General features: G+C 36.3%; 1 protein-coding gene across 2 annotated transcripts; it reads right to left on the reverse strand.

The window, feature by feature from the left end:
* Window positions 1-6: 6 nt before the first annotated feature.
* On the reverse strand, window positions 7-16726 carry LOC308703338 (solute carrier family 41 member 1). Of its 2 annotated transcripts, none has more exons than XM_081386742.1 (11): window positions 16697-16726; window positions 13585-13902; window positions 8325-8432; window positions 8134-8205; window positions 7717-7861; window positions 5980-6126; window positions 5195-5339; window positions 4288-4367; window positions 3164-3298; window positions 1842-1990; window positions 7-886 (listed from the first exon to the last, which is right to left on the reverse strand). In XM_081386742.1, exons 2-11 carry the CDS (start codon window positions 13876-13878, stop codon window positions 713-715), a joined length of 1449 nt encoding a protein of 482 aa, XP_081242868.1. In that variant the 5' UTR covers window positions 13879-13902; window positions 16697-16726; the 3' UTR covers window positions 7-712. The 2 variants fall into 2 exon arrangements, with proteins under 2 accessions (XP_081242868.1, XP_081242869.1); XM_081386743.1 differs by lacking the exon at window positions 16697-16726 and adding an exon at window positions 15170-15300.
* Window positions 16727-21521: the final 4795 nt, after the last annotated feature.

Genomic DNA, 21521 nt, shown 5'->3' on the forward strand with positions numbered 1-21521 from the left:
CAATATCATTGTTGTCTTCATTGTCATCAATTTATTCAAGTGAACAACCAATTACATTCATTAAATGAGATAGTTATTTTGCCTTTTTCCCAAAGTGTGGTATTTTGAGAGAGAAAATATTTTAGTTGCAAAAAGATTACAAACTGAGAGGTACATTGGGCCCTCTGTAGGCTATATGAGTTGTTGTATCCAGTATAAATATCTAGCAGCAATTATGATCTTGTATATAGTTATTAAAACAGCAAAGGAATGACTTTCAAAAGTTTTGATACTTCACTATTTTCTTTCAAATCAATATTCGTCAGACAAAAGAAACCTCCTAGAGTCATTCAGGGTCTGATATTTTGTAAACTTCAAATTCAATGTATACGTGGCACATAAAGGTTTGTGACACACCTAAAGTTAGACCTTAATATACAGTAATCAGGTGACTAGTGTGTATGAGAGTAGCATCATTGAAGCAACAGGACAACACACCTAGAATATAATCATGTTACAGATCATTAGGTAGTAGTCCATACCTGCCAATGATCAAAAGTGTACTTCATATTTCCAGTCAACTTATCCTGTAAGCACAGAAACAACGTGGCTCAAATTCTGTCTTTAGCTTTGCACAGAAAAGTTTGAATCTCCAAAGCCACTGCAGCCAGCCTGGGTGGCAAAGGTCCCGTGAACAGAGAGGTGTAACTGGAGAAGGAGGGGGTCTAACATTTTATAAGCCGTGCCCCTCCGTTAACATGACCAGACGGAAACACAGGGCCAGGAAACCCGTGCCCAACAGGTCTCCCAGTGCAGTCAGGTATGGGATGGAGAAGTTATCAGGGTCCAGACCTTTCCTCCACATAAAACGCACAATCAAGTCCGCTGTATAAATTAGGATCCCGACCTGTGAGGAAAAACATGATTAAACGTTCAGTTATTTCACATGCAATTCCTGCTAACTTATTACAGACAGATTTTTTTTTAACAAACATTTTAATCTTTTATTAATAATTAATACTTTTGTGCAACATATACAAATCGATTTCGTTTTCAAATAAATATTGTTCTTTTAAACTTTCTATCCATCAAAGAATCCTGAAATTATTTACCACGGTTCCACCAAAATATTAAGCAGCACAACTGTTTTCTATGGACGCTTGTTTCCGGCACAAAATATATTTTTTAAAGAGAATTGAAAGAGACTTTTTTTAAAAATCAGAATCCTGAGATGTAAACTCACAATTCTGACTTCTTTTCTCACACTTGCAAGTTTATATCTCGCAATTCTGACTTTATAGCATGTTATCATTTCTTGATTTATGAAGAATCATGTGACTCTGGAGACTGATTACAGACTGAATTTTTTTTAATGCTAACGATGCTGAAAATTCACAGGAATAAATTAATTTTAAAATATATTAAAATATCAAGCAATTTACTCGAATTGAATAATATTTTACAATATTAAGGTTTTAAAATTGAGCTAGCCTCCGTTTTGTTTGACAATTCTTCGAACGTCAACAAGAAGTGACGTCACCCAACATCACCTTTAATAATACCTCAAAAAGATTTCCAATCTCAAATTAATAATCGGAGACAAAATTGAAATTTGTTACATTTTCAAGTAAAACCCAGAATCAGTCTGTTCATAAACAGACCACATGCCAATAGATTGCATTTGTATCCATATAATAATAATAATAATAAATATATATATATATACAGTATATAAATATAAACTTTTCAGTGGTTTAAAAGTAATTTGTGCCATTTTTACTGTACTTATTTTTGCCAGCACTGGCAGAGCAGAAATGAAACACTTCAGCTAGGTTTGTAAAGTATATAACACTACGGCTCACCTGAAGCAGAGCAGCACTCAGGTAGCAGCAGGTGAATGTTGGTGTGATGGCAGTGTGACCTCCTTGAAGCATATTAATGGCGAAAAGAAACAAGAGATGACCTGGAACCACCAGGAGGAACAGCACCCGCGCTGACTTTGAGTTCACTCCTGAGGAGAAATGGCAGTTATTTTATAGCGATTTCAGTTATTTCAAAATGATCGAGATCGACATTAATCAAAACTAGACTTTTACATTTTTCAAAGGGGTTATGGGTGGTCCCAACTCAAAAGCTCATCTCCAAGTGATATTCTAGGGACTTATTTACGAAACATTCTTAAGAATAAAACTCTTTGTAACTGCTATTTTCTTCTTTATTTCTAACTTAAAGGTGCAGTAAGCAATTTCTGAGAAATACCGTCGAAAGTGGATTGGACCGAGCACCACAACACACTTGTAGCCAATCAGCAGTAAGGGGAGGTGCTCATTAGGGGGAGGTGCCTGTGTTGTGATCCTATTGGGTAGGGGCGTGTTTGTTTTGGTGAATTCAAATAACAATAGCATTTTTAGAAATCACTTACTGCACCTTTAAGGATAAAGTTAAGATGTTTTTGCATTCCCAAAAAGTATTCTTAAGGGATAGTTTTCACCAGTCATAGTTATCACTTCTTAAAACTTATTTGAAGAAATGTCTTAAAACTTTCTTAAGCCGTGTGCACACTGTACGATTGTTGCCACAATTTGGTCGTCTGTGACAAATTTTGTGAATTCTAAAAGATTCCTCTGATCCTAGGGCAAAATCTGTCGTCATTTTAATCCCGCATCTAAATGCCGCTCACGGTCCCTGAACGTGTCACAGATTGATGATGACTCTAACATGCGTACTGTCGTATAGTCTGACATTAATGACAACTGAGATCCTACAGTGTGACATGGCTTACAGCTGGAATCATGTTCATACAGTCTGACAAGCATCAGTCATAAAAGACTATTATAAATCATACAGTGTGCACCCAGCGTTAAGAAACTTTTTGTGAATCTGGACCCTGGTCTGGTCTCTCAATATGGCTTGGGCCTCTCCCTCAATGTGTATGGGATTTTTGTTGTAAAATCACAGTGTAACCAACCACTTCAGAAAATGAATAGAACAGCAAGGGTTTGAGATATCATTCATAACTGTAACACAAATGGTGCAGATGATTTATGCGTGTAAAGTGTAAATATCAGGGTTCAAGTTTGTTCAAATGCCGATCCTGAAGTACGAAGCTTGACTTAGCAAACTCTACTAATTACCGACTTTATCTCAAAGATCTAAAGGAGTGAATTGATCCCAGGAGCACAACCTGAGGAGAAGAATGTGACACAGGGGTTGGGCCAGTGCTGTCTCATCTTATAGGGCAGGACTCCAGGTACGCTCAAGAAATGAAGGTAGGTGGAGATGCGACTGGCCTGGATGGCCACCAGATTCCCCCCTACCCCTGAAAAGTTCAAAACGGAAAGAATGTGAGAGCTTTCCAACCATTACACCATTACAATTCTCATATTCCCCTCATTTCAGATGCAAATGTTAAAACGCAGCATGCGTCTATGGAAGTATGCACACTGATATCTGTCAAATGATACATTTTCAGCATATTTCAGAGTATTGTGTGGACAATTAACAGCTTTTCCACATTTTAGCTCAAGGGTATTCCTTGACGTCAATATCAAACTAGGTAATGAGGTATCAAATTAGTCCTCCTGAATCCCAGCCACCTTGTGTTCCTCATTAAGAGCAGTTTGTCTCTGGACTGAGCTGGAAAAATAGGGTGCCAGATCCAGATAAACAACTATGGAAGACGTCAGGCTTTAGAATCACAGCTTCTACTGGATTAGACCGCTTTTACAACCATAACATGCTCTATTCCCATTGGGATGCGTGTAGTTTCCGCCAACATAGTATTGAGTCATGGTTCGAGAGGGACGGGACATTGGTAGAGCACATGTGCAGCTGAGTAGGAACAGAACCAGCTAGGGGAAATCTAAACCAGATTGCTGAAGTTGACAAATCACCACAAGTGATATTTTACGTAAAACCAAACAAACTCTGCCTCGGCTGGGGTTTTTAAGTCTATTAGTTACACTCCCGTCAAAATGCTTGACTTCTTTCATGTACGATAAAACGTCGCAAGCGAAGAGCCAGTGCTCTGATTTATTGCGACGATTTGGAATGAGAAGGTTTTATTTTGGCAGCAGAGGCCGATCGCCTCCCTGAATCCACGAGTTGAGTTCCAAACACTGAGAGAGATGTGATCAATTTAACTGTAATGAGGAGTAGAGGAGGGAAATGGGCCTTAAATTAAGTTTCTAAACTTGTTTTTCAGGTTTATTGTTACTTTGTACTACTACTGCTGTACATTGAGAATGGATCCGAGTATGTGAAAGGCGTCTTTGCTCAAAGTGTGGTTTGTGTTTGATATTTACTCACCGTTTATGACTGGTGTAAAGACCGCCATGCCCTCAAAGTTGGGATCGCTCACAGTCTTATCAAGAATAAGGCCTCCGAAACTAAAGTTGGGAAGAGTTTCATAAATTTTAAATGTATTAGTTGACCCACAAATAATAATACCTTCATTAGTTACACATCCTAAGAAAAGTATGTTGAATTTACATGGTTTAATCATAGAAAAAAACAAGAATCATTTCAACTTCTTTTATTTTTATATATATAATTTTTGGTCAAGAAAGATAATTTGCTCACATAACTTCATGGAATTAAGTTATTCTAAAGTGGCCCAATTAAATAGCCTTAAAGTTATTTTATTAATTTCAAATGTATTCAACTTAATATAATATTACTGTGTCATATTACTGAATAATATTATACTAGATATTAAATATATAATAGGCCTACATTTAATTTGTTATCTCTATAGAGTGGTGCAGGTATGACATCAGAACCCGGAAGCCTAATTCGCTCTTGTTCCTTCGAGATTTTCCTATGGGGCTTTTCAATATACGAGTAAAATAAAGCCTGTGGTAAACATAACTTGACGATACTCTGATGTTTTGTTCTACAATGTACAATGCAAACACTCACACCCCAAGCTGTCGTATCTAGTTACTTATTAAAAAAGTACGTTTTCAAAAATGAACTGCTTCAAAATTCACGTTTTCGCTGTGGGTGTGTGTAATTTACTTTTTAAGACAAAACGTCTACGTATAGTCAAGTTATATTTACCTCAGGCTTTATTTTACACGTAAAACATAAAACCCCATAGGAAAATCTCGAAGGAACCAGTTGTGAATTAGTATTCCAGCTTCTGATGTCATACATGCACCGCTCTATTCTGACGCATTGATCGAAGAGTGTGTCTCTGCATGCACAGCTGTACCTGCTGATGGACATGGCTACTATAACAGGCTGCCAGCCGGACTTCAGAACCTCTTTAATCTGAGGACTCCGTCTAGCGATGAGCACCCAGAGAGGAATGAGCAGCAGGAAGAAGACACACACCAACGGGGACAAATACCACACATCTGGACACACACAAACATTTTTAGATTACCCTGATGATACATGCAAGTCTTATAATTGCATATTTTCAGATAATGTGCTATATGATTTAAGTAAATGCCGATTTGAAGGGCTCTAAAGAATAAAACGACATCAGAACCACATTCTATAGATCTCTAATGTCTCTAAACAAAACAGAGAGATGATTTTCCCAAGGGGAGGAGATTTCCACTCTTAATCTTTAATCATGAGAACCAAATGTTTAAGTAATATTTTTTGTGCATTTCTACTGCCCTCTTCTGGTACACTTTAAACAGCTCACACTCATTTAGTATTTAGAGGCTCAAATATAAAAAATATGTGATATTTGTAATTGATTTCATCAATATATATTGATCAGTTTATGGATATTTTAAATTCATTTATTTTTGTTTCATTTAGTTCATTTATATTATAAAACCAAATGATTTATGTAATTTCGAATTAAATTCCTAAACGTTTTCCACACTGCTATTATCTAACGATTGTTAATAATGAACAATAGTCTAATTAAATATTAGGCAGTTTTGTAACGATATGTGCTGTAATGCATAAAATAAATATTCTAGCAGTTATTAGGTTACGTGACAGTATTGATGACTGAATTACTAGATGGCCCCATACCTCTGTACTGGAACAATGTGGTGCTGACTCCAGCCAATAGAGAAAGAGTGATGAGATCTCCCAGACTGGCTGCTATCGGGGTGGCCACATTATCAGGGTTGATGCCCACCTTCCTGGAGCCAATGACCACACCAATCATCACCAGACCTGGACACAGAAGAAAGCAGCTGAGTCAAATACTGTATTTCAGTGGTAATGTTCAAAGAAAGATTCAAAGAAAAAAGACAAAAAGATAATGTTGCATCATCCAGAAAGGTGAAAACAACATGAAACCGTATTCTCAAAATATCAAAATGATCCAACTGTACACACATGTTGGATTTCCAAAGGGTTTCCAGTGTTATATATTCTGTAACACTTTACAATAAGGTTCATTGGATAACATTAGTTAACTAAAATTAACTAACAATAAGCAAAACATTTGTTACCGTATTTATTAATCTTTGTTAATGTTAGTTCACAAAAATACAGCTGTTCATTGTTTGTTCATGTTAGTTCACAGTGCATTAATAATGTTAACTAATAAAACTTTTGATTTTAATGACGAATTAGTAAATGTTGAAATTAATATTAACTAAGATTAATAAATGATGAAGAAGTATTGTTCATTCTTGGTTTATGTCAACTAAGGTAGTTGACTAATGTTAACTAATTAACCTTATTGTAGAGTTTTACCATATATTCTATCCCCTAACCTTAACCTTACCCCTGAACACAACCCCTGCAGAAAACATTCTGCATTTCTACACTTTCAATAACATCACTTGGTATGATTTATAAGCTGTTTTCCTAATGGGGACCAAAAATGTCGCCACAATAACAAGAATTTCAGATATTACCATTTTTGTGGGGACATTTCGTCACCATAAAGTGAGGTTTACTAGAACCAAATGCATATACACACGCACACACACACACACACACACACACACACACGGTATTACCGTTTAAAGTTTGGGGTCAGTTGTTTTTATGTTTTTGTCTTTTATGCTCACCAAGGCTGCATTTGATCAAAAATACAGTAAAACAGTCATATAATGAAATATTATTATTATAATTTAAATGAACCGTTTTCTATTAAAATGTATTGTAAAATAATTTATTCCTGTGTTGTCAAAGCTGAATTTTCAGCATCATTACTCCACTCTTTAGTGTCACATGATCTTTCAGAAATCATTCGAATATGCTGATTTGCCAATAAGGAAATATTTCATACTATTCTCAACGTTGAAAACAGTGGTGCTGCTTCATATTTTTGTGGAAATAGTGATAAAAATAAATAAAAAATCAGGATTCTTTGATAAATGTCGATATTGATAGAAAGTTCAAAAGAACAAAATTTATTTGAAATATAATTTTTCGTAACAATGTTAGAGTCTTTACTGAAATTTGTATCAATTGAATGCGTCCTTGCACAATAAAAATGAATTTACTTAAATTCTTATTTTTTTAAACTTCTGAACACATTTTGGTTAATAGAAATATTGCAATTTTATTTTATCCATTGTATTGTGGATTGTGAAGTAATTTTTATTTATTATACGCAAGTTTTTTCCTACCTATGCAGTCTTTTAAAATGGTTTTAGAGGCACAGAAATTTCTTTACATTTTCTTTAGATTATGAAAATCTTTTTTTTTTTTTCATAAAATATACTTCATAAACAATATGACCATAGATATTTTTAAAGAAATGTAAATTGATTTCATGTCATCTTGAAGGAATGAAGAGTGGTGTACCTAAGGACAGCGCGGCCATGAATGCGGTGGTAACACTGCTAGCACACAGGACAGCCGCCTGGTCCAGCTCTACACCCCCTCTGGACAGAGCACCAAGCCCTACGGCCGCCAGAGCTGCCAGGAAGCCCACCACAGTGGCCTGAACCTGAGGAAGACATCCACACAATCACAGATCATATGCCTTCATTCATAATTAAACAGAGATTAAAAATTCATTTTATAATGAACGAGTTCTCATTGGTATTCAAGAACGAGGACTCCTGCAGAATGAAGTCTCGGAGTGATTGTTCATATTCTTATTTATTTAATCTTTAATGAAAGTTTGTTCTGTTAATTCATGTTTGTAATGTCTAATTTATCTCTGACTGGTACTAAAGCCAGTTTCCAGTGTATTCCAGTGTATTCTGATTCACCCACCTGAATAAGAGCAAGATTACAGGTCACCATCAGCCACTGCTGTTTGGGGTCGTCCATCTGTCCAGTGTTAGCCTGAGGATGATGGGAAACAAAACCACAGTGAAGGAAATAAACGCTTGATGTAATACACACTCATGGTCATTAAACACGAAGGTTACAGTTTCAGATAGATTATTAATATTTTTACATACAGCAGTGGAGAGACGAGATGCTAGAGTCATCTCCAGGTTTCCCTTGAGCCCGACCAGAGCAGGTACCAGGATAAACACCTCTGTGATCACCTTAAACACATCCCAATGCTGAAACACACACACACACACACACACACACACACACACACACACACACACACACACACAGCAGATTTATACATCTATAACAGTCTGAAACTGAAAATATACTGTTCTCCATGATATCGAGGTTGACCTGGAACCATTAAAACAATATTTATGAAATTAAAAGAGAAATGTGTAAGCAGGCAAAAAAGTAGACCAAAAAAAAGAGCGATTTTCCAGGTATTTTAGAAAGCACAGTGTTCGGCACACACACATTCAGGTTTTACAACAACAACAACAAAAACAACAAAGTGTAAATCTCATTAAAATGGTCAAGCAATGTCTGCGTCATATCTAAATAATACTAATAATTTAGAATTCATCAAAATTATTTGTAAAATATATTTATAAAATACATCAAGGTGGTATTTATTTAGATTAATGTAGTTAATGCAGATTTTAAAATGAATTAAAAAATAAATAAATAAATAAATAAATCACTTGTGTCCAGACAGGATTATTACAGGATTAACAAGATACTAGGGTGAGGGATTGAATGTACTTAATACAAAAAAAATACAAAAAATAAAAGAAATAACACCACAATGCAAAAATATGTTTCAATACGCAAAAATAAATAAATAAAATCTTCTGATACTAGAAAATTCACACAGTTGAAACTGCATTTAAAATTTAAATCGCTTTCAATTATCGCTACATAATTCAAAGGGACAACAAACACAACACTGGTGCAGACATAAAAAGGTACACAGTAAAATAATAATTCTCATTATCCATTTAAGTCACACTGTCACACTGAAGTCCTGCCCTGAGGTCCATAGATACTTTTCAAGTTAAACAGATACTTTTCACAGAATGGTGCATTGGCTTTCCCACATCACTGCTAATGTGATCATCAGTCAATATTTTTAAACTGAGTGGCGTCTTAATGAAAGATACTATCAGATTAATCCAACTAGGTGTCAGTTTCAGCTCTTTATTCTGATTCTTACAGTCAAAACACAAACTAGTCATCAGCAAAACCATAAATATCATCTCATAATGGGCATGCTGACAAAAGAGTCGAAGTGACTCATCGAACATGAATGGCTTCTTGTGCTGTGCGTTTATATTTAGTACGTGTCAGTATACGAGTTGAGCACTCCTCTCTTCACAAGCCCACTCATCATGCAGTTAAAAATAGCCGTAATGTTTAAATGAACAGATAAGAGACCGGTGCCAGCCAGCCAGCCAGTCAGCCAGGGGATGGTATTTTTACCACAGTGCAGGCTGTTTCGAGAGACCGGTGTCACATCACAGGCCCGTCTTGGGATCTAGCCCACTTCTCCTCTCTCTCTCTCAGTCCTCTACAAACAAGCTCTCATTCTCTCACCCTGTCTATCTCACCTGCCCCCATGAGAATTCAATTAATAGACACACAACACAGTCCATGCCAACAACTGGAGGACATGAGGGACACGAGGAGCTGTTACTGCAAGCTAGCATGTGCTTGCGAAGTGTGCTGATATTTCATGAGATAACTGCATACTGTAGCCTATATATATAACATTAAGTGTATTAACTAGGGGATATTTTGTGTTAGAATGCAGTAGCTTTAGATCTACATACATTTTTCTACATGTTTAATGTAAAGGTGCAATAATGGAACATACAAAAGCAGTGTTATTTTTGTATTATTTACATATTAGTATAGAATTTATTCACATTTTGAACTAGATTTTATTTTTAGACTTTCAGTTTTCATTTAAATTTTATTTTTAGTCATTTTGTTATGTGCATTGTTTGAAATATAATTCAATTATGCAATTGTTATGTGCATAATTGAAATCTATTTCAGTTTTAGGTGTAGTAATACTACTACTTAAATTTAATTTATTTTATTTTAATTTAAGTTTTTTTGGTTTAAATATTTCATCTAATATTTATATTTTATTTTATTGCAACTATTTTTAGGGGGGGGGGTGCTTTCAGAAAGAAAGGAAATAATGTTTTAGCAATGAATTAAGCAGAAAATTAGCAAAATATTAAGTGAACCAGTTTTTAAATAAACTGATAAATTAATCGATGAATTTGAGATAAGTTATTAATAAAGTATGATACAATTTTGTTTTATTTATGCTGTCATGTTATTAAAGCATTAAAACCAGTTAAAGCCATGAATCACAGTGATTTTACCTCTCTTATTATTCTTAATACATTTATTAATCTGGCTTATTTCTTTAAACTTCTACATGCTAACTAAGAAAACACCAAAAAAGTAGAAAAGTACCATGGTATTATGATTTTAGAGACATGCTACAATGGAAATATGATTTTTAGATATCATGATATTCTTGAAGTAACATGAAGATGGTATATGAATATGGTAGTATCATGCCTTTATAAAACTACTGTAGGACTCCCATGGTATTTACACATGGTATTTACATGGTACTCCAAGGCACAAAGTCACAGCACTACCATGGTACATGTCCAAAAATTGTACTTTTTTATACTGGTGAGATATATCAAAGTATAATGGTATTACATATACTTACATATACAGCCAACATTTATCAATACTTTTGGAAAACAACATTACTTACAGTTTGTAAAAATGCAATTTCAATAACATATCAACCAAGAAATATGGCAAATCTAGATTAAATTGCTCATACTTGGATAATGTCCATGACGATACCGGCCGCCACCATCCCCAGGCCGCCCAGCAGATACGGCAGGAAGACCTGCGCAGCGATGATGTACGAGCTCTCCGGCAGAAAGCCATGAGCCGAACGGGTGAGCTTGCAGGTGAAACCTCTGAGCTTCGTCCCCTGATAACAGAGCTCCAGCTCTAACTGAGTGACCACCATCTCTGCTACCCCATTCCCCAACGTAACCGGAAGGTTCAACGAGGGCTCCTGGAAGCTTTTAACACTCTCCTAGATAGCCTAACGTTCCTTTCATAATGTCTCGAAAACTTAAATAAGGAGCTCAAGACAAACAGGCAAGAATATGATGTAGGTTAGGAAGAAGAAAAATAATATGCTGACTCAGACAGATTAAACAATGAGGCAATTTAGTATCTTCAGATTGTCCCACGATAGCAAAGGCCCGACAAGTTGGCTGATGTATATTTCAGTTCTATCAATGCCAACAAATCCAACAGGAATCTTCACATTCAAAAGTCTCCTCTCTCCTGAGTTGGTTCTCTGAGCATCAAAATACAAACTTCAAGACTCGTCATATGCCTGATGAGAGCTGTCTCTAGAGGACTCTTACGATAATTCCAAAGCCGCCGCTTTTTTCACTCGCAGGTCGCTGGAACGTCCATGTACACGCGCGCTACGATCTCCAGAGCGCATCTTCTCTCTGCCACAGGAGTCGTGACTCACAAGACAAACAGTACTGTCTGGCTCGACGTCTCCGTCACCAGGCCTGGTCTAACAGGTCCAGAACGTGACAGAAACACATGTTGAGGCTTTTTTCCACTCGTTCCTCTTCACCCCCTCCTCACCGGTGCATCAGGCCTTTAAACAGTCACTAGTCGCGAGCCTTATTACTTCCTATCAACCATTTCATCTGACTCAGATGCTCAGTCTTGCATCTGTCCCCCGTCCTGCTCTCTGCTAATGTCTCCTCTGACGTATAACTGAACCTGTCTTATCAGCTATGAAAGGGCTGAGTGCTTGGCAGCCGGACGAGAGGGGGGAAAGACGAAGGAGGAGAGCGAGATAGAACAAGTGTGTGTATGAGAGACAAAGAGACAGATTGAGAACCCATGGGGTTGTAAAAGCTGCGTTGTTCGATTACTCACCACTCTACCGCTAGCCAGTGCGTAGAGGACACGTTGGGACGAGGGGCATGATTCAGCTAAAAACAACCCCAGCTCGGTCGTGAGCAGGCACAGTGACGCAGCAAATCCAGACCCACATCACCAACACACACCTCTGAACGCATTCATTAAACACCATCAGGACACAGCATCTCTTGAAACAACGATTATTAGGCAGGCGCTCTTTAAAAGAATCTTTTTTGTCAATATTTACTCGCTCTCATGTGGACTTTTTATCTAATAATTCTGGCCTTATTTTTTGCAAATCTGAGTTTATCTCTCAATTTTGATTTAAAGGGATAGGTCACTCTAAAATGAAAATTAAGTCATAAATTACTCACCCTGTTGTTGTTCTAATGCCGTATGCCCTTCTTTCTTTTATGGACCACAAAAGGAGAATTTGTAAAAATGTCTCCTCCATGTAATAGCAGTGAATAGCGGCCAGCTTCAAGCTTTTTAAAAGAGACAAAAAATATCAGAATGAACCCATGTGACACACGTCATATATTCCAAGTGTTCTGGGAGTATACGATATAAAAATGTTGTTTTATTTAAGGAAAATTCTGACCTTAGCCGTTGGTCTTCAGTGCAAAGCTACGCGACGTGCAAGTTGTGAGAAATCAAGATTAATAAATCGCAATTCTGATTGTTTCTGAAGTCTGAATTCATATCTCACAATTCTGACTTTTTTCTCAGAACTCTGAGTTAACATCTATCTTTTTCAGAATTACGTCTCGGAATTCTGGGGTTACATCTTGCAATTCTGACTTTTTTTCTTGGAAGTTTGAGTTCACATCTCACAATTTGGTCTTTTTTCCTCTGACATCTGAGTTTATTTCTATTTTGAGGGACACCTAATGAAAGGATTCATCTGTATCATGAAATGCACATTTCGTTCAATAAATTATTTGGTTCATTCCATTTTTTTGAGACTTTTATTATGTCTTTTTGTTCTTTTTAGAGCTTGACACTTTTCCCATTCACTTTTGTTGTATGTAAAGAAAAGTTACATTAACATTTTGTTAAACATCTCAATTTGTGTTCCACAAAACAAACAGATTTGTAGTGACTTCAAATTTTTGGTTGAACTATTGCTTTAATGCTTTGTGATAGGAGTGTTTTGTCCGGTCTCTCTCCTTCCGAATGAATTTTAATGACCACATTAATTTGCCTCACACTCTGCTTCCTGTAAGTGAGCACCATAAATATCAGCACTTGACATGCTGGATAATTAAAGTGGGAACATTAATTGCTATAGCATCAACCTCAAACTGTTGCAAAGACATGTCATGCGATAAAACGTTATGCAAAGTGGCAGAAAGTTCTTCAAAAGTCTCTTACCTGCACACTGTCCAGCACCATACCTGCCATCACCATCCCCATCCCAGCCAGCAGGTATGGGATCAGCACCTGCAGGCAGATAGAAATGGCCGACTCATCCTCTATCTTAGCCTGGGCTGTTTTGATCCTCTCCTCCATAGGCTTTTTAGGTGGTATGACGGGTGGCGGCAACAGCAGGTCATTTTGCTCATCTAGACTGCCAGCCCGATCCAAAGCACCCTGCCCCTTCCCTTTCCCCTTTTTGGACTTCTTACGGCCACCTCCTTTCCTCTGTCGAACTTCGTCTCCTGGCATGGTGGAGTCTCCGATCCGCTCCCTCTGAGAAACAGGAAGTCCATCACACAGTCAAAGTCAAATACAATACAACATTTAATTTAGGCCAAAACATTTCATAAGTCAAAATTTCCAAATTTAACACAAATGTATTCATTAAATAATAATAAAATCAGAAAAATAATTTTGAGTGAAAAGCTGAACAGATTTAAGGGGATAGTTCACCCAAAAATGAAAATATCTGTCATCATTTTCTCATCCTCAAGTTGTTTCAAACCTGTATGAGTTTTCTTTGTTCTGTTGAACACATTTTGAAGAATGTCGGTAACCAGACAGTTTCAGCGCCCCATTGACTTCCAAAGTATTTTTTTCCTACTATAAAAGTCAATGGCTATCGTCAACTGTCTAGTTACCTGAATTCTTCAAAATACCTTCCTTTGTGTTCAGCAGAACATAGAAACTCATACAGGTTTGGAACAACTTGAGGGTAAGTAAATGACAACATTTTCATTTTTGGGTGAACTATCCTTTTAAATATTTGGTGATGAATATTTGTTGTTGTTAATTCTGATTCTAGAATGCCATTATAATAATACATTTGTAGCATTATTTACATCAAGAAATGTGACATGAAATATGTTGCTAATATATAATTGTATAAATATGTATTACTATTAAATATATGTTTATATCTTAGTAAAAATCAGAACTTGCTCAACCAGGTTTGATTTGTGTTATTTTTTTTCTTGTGTTAAAATCAATGTGGCTGCATACTCTTGAACCCCACTGTACACTATGAGTAGCCTAACGTGTATTTTAGTGATTTGTCTGTAAGTGAGTTTGAATATAAGGCGGTAAAGCTGCATTAATATTAGCGTTAATAATGTTAATCAGTATTTTGGAAGTTAGCTTTTTCGGGCTACTTTTAAACAGATCTTGTTAGCACTATAATGATCCACAATCAATGTATCAACAGTCTGATCTGAAAGGTTTGTATCACTTCGATCTTTATTCACACCGATGATGATGCTCATGTTTTGGTCCATAAGCACTGATGACACGTTGCCATAGCAATATCAAGTCGCACATTCCCACAGACATACACTGAAGCTTCTCAATCTGACTGATTGTACAAATCTCACAACAACCGTTCCTCTAAGAAATAAATGTATCTCACACGTATACGGATCGAGGCTAAATTGCTATCGACTCACGATATTGACAATGACAGATGAAAACAATGATAGGTTACACACGGTTGATAGGTTGTGCTCCACATCAGCAATAGAAAGCCACGTAAAGAACAGCCTACCGTCTCAAATTAGCCCTTCTTTAGTGTTTATGTTCATCACATTATGTGAAGCTTCGCTATCGATAATGATATTATTCACTGTAAACGCTTAAGCGCGTTGAATCACTACTCGAAACGATAACTTCCTCGATAGGAAACGAATTCACCAATAGTACTACAGAGAAAGCTTGGCTCATGAATATTTATTAGTCACGTGAGGGGACGCGCCTAGAAGGTTTCAAAGCAACGTCTGCATGATGAAATTAATATTAATTCGTTATGTCGTATAATATTTGGCGATTCGACAGAGAAAGAGCCAGGATGTATTCAGTCCATGACAGGTATCAACTAATGTTAATGTTTTATTATGTTAATTCAGACATTAGTTTGAGCCTGAGGTGCTATCTTTCAAGTCGGTGAAACTTCTAACTTACTTCACTATTTTAATTAAAGCGGTTTTTCAATCTAACGTTACGCATGTGTGCTTCTGTCGTCAGTAGCTAGTGGTTTGGATTTTTTTTATTTAGTGACTCGAATCTTTTAACCCCATTCACTAAAATAATTATTCAGATGTATTCATTAATTCGTTCAGTGATATTTTCTGTAGATTACATTTACATAGCTAATTTATGCCAGTAGGTGGTGACAAGCGAAAATAAAGGGTGAGTGAATCGAATCGTTCATTTAACCGATTTGCTTAACTAAGTGTCGTTCAAATCCTTAATGACGCATAAAGCTTTCCCCCAATTTATATACAGCTAACAGTATAAATATATTTAGTAGTTTAATGTTGTTTCAATATATTCTACCTATTTTTTATGTATAGCCATGTTTACATTCATAATTCTTCCGCACTCTTATTTCTCTCCTTGTTTTGAACGACGCTGACTTGCAGACTTGAATAGAATATTATAACATACTAGGCTACAAATATGTTAGGGTATATTAACACTGATCTATATACATGATCAGTTATTCACGAACGAGCTTCGTTCTCACTTGGAGGAAATCGGTCACTTGCTTCAGTGAACGGAAAACATGAATGATTCGTTCGAACCGGATCGCTTTGTTCACTTAAATGATTCATTCAAAAACGAAACAACACTAGTTGTCAGCACTCTAGTCAAAACCCAAATCGAATGAAACTAGGTGATGTTGTTAGTTACACTTCGTATGTAACATTTTATGTATACAATTATTTTATTTAACGTCGTGTGTAAACTTTGATCGATAATTCTTACATTAAAATTTGAACTGCAACTTAATTTTTAGGGATGAGAGATTAAAAGTGCTGTCTACTTCTAGAGTTGAGTATGTAATAATTTGACTTCTCTACCTTTTATTTGCCCACATTGCAGGTGTCCACGCATGCATCTTCCAAAGGTCATGAAAAGTTGCACACCAGGCAGACAACTTATAACTGGATGTATGAATGGTCCATATAATGATATGGGAAGCTGATAACACAAACCAATCCCAAATTCTGCTGCTACGGTGTAAGTACAGCACAGATTTGTCCATGCAAATCTAACACACTGATAGTCTTACCTATCACAATGTCGCAAAGCAAAGGAAAGTCGTAAGTGACCAGCATAAATCTTAAAGGGCACAGAGAATAACAACATGCAGTCGGATTGGAGGAGTCACGGATGGGGGTGGCTCGGAGAGTGTCTTAAATTTCATCCGACTGGCAGTTTAGAACATCCCCCTCCTGTCTGACCAAATCTGCCCTTGACAAGATGGTGTTGACAGGGAAACCCATGCTCCTCTCCCTTCAAAGAACATCCAGTTAAACGGTTTCCATACACATATCACTATCACTTCACTGCCAACAAATTTGAAATGACAGTGTTTGAAGGCACAGGTTTTGAAAAAGGCTTTTAGACTAAATTTGGTGCAGTAATTATGCAAATAGTGTTAGAGCACAGAATATGATGTTGACTGACTGGGTCACTTTACAATGAATTTACCCTGCAGTAATTCTGTTGGTTTCACATCATCTCAAAGGGCTGTTACATAACCATATTTCAGTATTTGTTTATATATATTTCATAACAGTAGTATGCAATGACATTCTTATTTAATTGTTGTCAGCATATGTTGTTATTTATTGTTACAGGAACAAGATGAAGAAGCCAGACGGTTCCAGAATCAAATACAACATTGATTAAGGATCCTAGGATGTGTTCGGAATGGAATACTAGCTCACTGAATACTGCACAGTATACGCTTCAAAAACAGTAAGTACAGTACAGTAAATGTTTCCAAGAATAGCACGTTAAATTATGTCACATGAATTAATCATGTTCCAATTTAATTTTGGAAATTAAATGGGTATTTTGCCAGTTCATATTTCTAAAAAAAAATCTTTATTTTTGGCTGTCACATTAAATAATGAGTGACAAAAAAAAAGGTAAAATTACTTTAGGTTCATCACACATCACATTGGAAATTAAATGACTACAGACTACAGTACAGTAAAGACTATAGTATAGAGCCAGTGTTATTTTAGTATGTTTAATACTAAAATAGTTAATATTAATAGTAATAGTAAATATTTTAATTAGCTTATATATATAATTTTTTAGTTAAGTTCTTGTACTTTTGTTGTGTTTTTGTCATTTTTAATCATTTTTTTTTTCTATTTATCTTTATGCAACATTTCACGTTTTCATTTACGTTTTTTTTAAGCGTATACGTTTTTCATCTAATATTTTATATTTTATTTTATTTAAGCTTTATTTATTGAAAAATATTTTTAATAGCTTTATGTAGTAGTGCATATATTCTATGCATACAGAAACTGTGCATACTGAGCCAAGTATACTAAAATATATACTACAGGAATGGTAGTTTTAGTATGGGTAGTATGCTATTCCATAACATTCTCTAAATATGAGAATGACCTAAATATGTTTCTGCTTCCTGTGTGATGTTACAGTGGTCCACTAGGTGGAAGTAAAGTACAGCAGAACATGTGCCTCTGTGGCTAAATAGAAATAAGCCACATAAAGGTTATTGAGGAGAAACTGTGTTTTAGTAATTAAAAGAACAGTTGGATTGCAGGGTTTTCATGTTGATCAAAAATAGAGCAAAATAATGTGTCGGTGGATGAATTACACACATAACAAGAACTCCTACAATGCCTCTTATGGACCTCTGACATTAAATACCGGAATAAAACGCAGTAAGACAGAAACAAACACACACACACACACACACATACGCTGTAATTATGGGTATGCTGTTGCCTGACAGGAGTGGTGGAAACTTGTCAGAGGTGCTAAATATAGCTACTGTCCCTTTCCAGCGAGACACAGTGGACACCTGTCACACACACGCACACAAACACTTACCCACAATGCTTAACTTTCACATTACACCACCTCCCACACTCTTCCTTTGGCTTCAGACGTCCCAGCTGTTCTCCACTTCATCTCAAACTTCAAAGCGGAAGAAAAGGAGCTAAAATGAAGGAATGTTATGCCTGGAAAAGCGCACTGATTCTGTATCAATCAGTTTGTTTGACAACCTAACGCTCTGTGCTCAGCGACAATTCAAAAGGAAACATATTGCAGGCATACTGTACATTCTATAGCATTTCAAAACCCATAAATGCCCATCAAAGTCATTAATTCAAATGTTGACAAGTGGCGTCTTCCCACTTCTAAAGAAGGAGAAGATGGCTAATTGCTTCCTCCAAGCAAATCACCTCAAACATACCCCATAAAACTGTCACATCAAAAGAAATCACAGTAACAAGTAAACAGGGCCGGTTTCCACAAAAATTACAAGGCAGTGAAGCCTTTAGTAAAACCCATAAGTACATATGTTTAATCTCTTGTGTACTTCACTAACATGAAGAGACTCCAACAGTGGGAATCAACTAGAGTTCCAAGAAACACATAACCCCTAACCTTTCCTGAAATGCAGTAGCTTCGCACGTTAACGAGGTCTTAGCGGGGAACAGATAAATCAAAACTTATAAGATGGTTTAATGCCTTAAACTGAAATGGGATTAGTGTCAACACATTCCAAAGAGCTTATCAGCACCTGCGCCGGGATCGTGTAAAATCCTTGAAACTTTTCTTGCAGAGAGAAACAGCCCCAGTGCATATATTGTAAGAAATATCAAAAGCAAATTTGATCATTGACTGAAGTCTCAGCGTGACTGCGAACACTACATGTTTCCTTCACCCTTAGCTCAGAGCTAATAACAGGTTCTCAAATGACCTCTCGACTCTGCGTTCAGAACGTGGTGATCATATGTCTCTGATTCCAGGCCTCTGAGGTCATGTCAGGAGTGTGACTGACAGCTTTCTACTTAGAGCTCCTGAAGACGAACAGCAAACCTTCAACACACAATTGCTTATAACTTTATTCATTTATTTTGGGCGGCATCAAAACGTTTCCTAATTTAGCAACGACTCTGTTATACCCCTAACAAATATGATGTCTCATGTTCCTGAGCCCTAACGTTCATGAAAACGTGGTTCGATCCAAGAGGGAAGAATCCCTGCCGTGGCACATGCTGAATGAAGGATAAGTTTGGCACATAAGTCTCACTGTAATAGCTGTTAAACAGCCTGCCAAAGAAAATAAGTGCATTCGTGATGAGCAGATTTTGTCTTAAAATAGAATATAATCTTTATTTATTACCATATGAACAAGCCTGTGAGATGTTGCAATAGAATGGTGGCATGATTTTATTATTGGGACAATTCCCTTGAGGTAAACCTGAGGTTAAGTGCCTTGCTCAAGGGCACAGTGCTGATGGCTCTTGGCTTGCTCATTATGGGGAATAAACCAAGGAGGTCTATAATACACTAAGTTATCTGATACGGTTCCCATTCAACTCAGCTGCAGTCATCAGAGGGAGGGCTCATGGCCCCCTTGAAGTACGCAGCCTAGAGGACGCCATCTTTGTTTCATGGCTACTCGCTTCCAGAAACATGTGACTGATCACTTGTCAAAAAGAGTCCATTTGATTAAGAGCCCTCCAAATAAAGCATCTAATATAATTAAATATTTGTGTGGCTTGAACAAAAGCAGTTACTTTAAAAGGCCATTAAACATGCTTTTTGACAACATAATGGTGTAGTAAGACATCCACCAGTAGGGATGAAGGTGTTGACGCTAACTAGTCAATAGAGCACAACAGTGACTAGACACTTTTTCAGTGGCATTGGTTCCCATTTTTCCCATTCATTTTCTCCATAAGGATTTAAACAAAAAAATGCTTTAGCTCTTAGCCATGAACCAAACCAATCACCTCTGAGAATACTCACAACATTAACTGTTTTGAAGCAAAAAAAAATCAGCATATACATATGCAATGCATGAAAATCAGAAAAAGAGAAATGTTCAAAACTAATGTCTTCTATGAGGGAATGAACAACAATCCAATAAAGCACTGCAAATTACATTCTTGAATTAAAAACAATAGTACAAGTAAAACTGATTTATTATTCATAATTGATTTTTAGTAATTTATCATAAGTATAAACAATATATTTCAAATCAGCATAGAAGAAGGATTATGTGACACTGAAGATTGAAGTAATGGTTGCTGAGAAGATTTACCATCACAGTCATTTAAAATAGCTTTTTATATACTGTAGGCTATATTTTAAAATGTAATAACATACAAAACAGCTATTTTAAATTGTTATAATATTTCACAACATTACTGGTTTTACTCTATTTATCAAATAATGCTGCTTAGTTGAGACTTCTTTCAAAAACATAAAAAACAATCTCATCAGCCCTAAAAATTGAATGGTATTGTATGTGTATATACAAATAAGAGAGTGAAGAATGTAGGAATACTGGCTTGAATATGTCAATTGTCATGGGATTGCTTTCTCTTTAGGATTCATGGGTAGTGTAGTTCTTCACCTAAAAATTCTATATTAAATATGATTGTTTTTTTTAAATTACTCTGAATTATGGCTTCAACAGAACCACATAACATTGATTAATAACCTCCAATCTTATGGTACGTCTGTCTCAAAAGGTTTGTATATAATCGTTAAAATTGATTTCTCTATGAAAAAAAGAATGGGATTTTTATTTCCAGAACCCAACCCTAGATTGTTCCAGTTACACACCCTGCATTTTATCCACTACAACAAAACACCACCCTATTACTGGCTATCTTTTAAAACTAAATGTGTATTTAGTTCATGCATTATGCATGGATTCACCGTTTTCACACCATTACCAATATGAAGCCCATGGGGAGCAATTTCCGACTTTGTGCACTCCAGATCTTTGCAGACAGTGTGCAGAGTTCATTACAATAAAATAATCATCCTGACTATGCTGGTCGTGATGTTAGCTGCAGGATAAATGCGGTGTAACTGCTTTCCAC

This window comes from Scardinius erythrophthalmus, assembly GCF_964197995.2.
Source record: "Scardinius erythrophthalmus genome assembly, chromosome: 15".
Lineage (NCBI taxonomy): Eukaryota > Metazoa > Chordata > Actinopteri > Cypriniformes > Leuciscidae > Scardinius > Scardinius erythrophthalmus.

Bases quoted from the DNA above. Each gene is read 5' to 3' on its own strand.
- LOC308703338 (XM_081386742.1), bottom strand. From the start codon at position 13,878: ATGCCAGGAGACGAAGTTCGACAGAGGAAAGGAGGTGGCCGTAAGAAG. The intron at 8,433-13,584 runs GTAAGAGACTTT...TGTGTGTTTCAG, and splicing joins TGGTGCTGGACAGTGTGCAG to CATTGGGATGTGTTTAAGGT. The intron at 3,299-4,287 runs GTGAGTAAATAT...TGAACTTTTCAG, and splicing joins CTTTACACCAGTCATAAACG to GGGTAGGGGGGAATCTGGTG.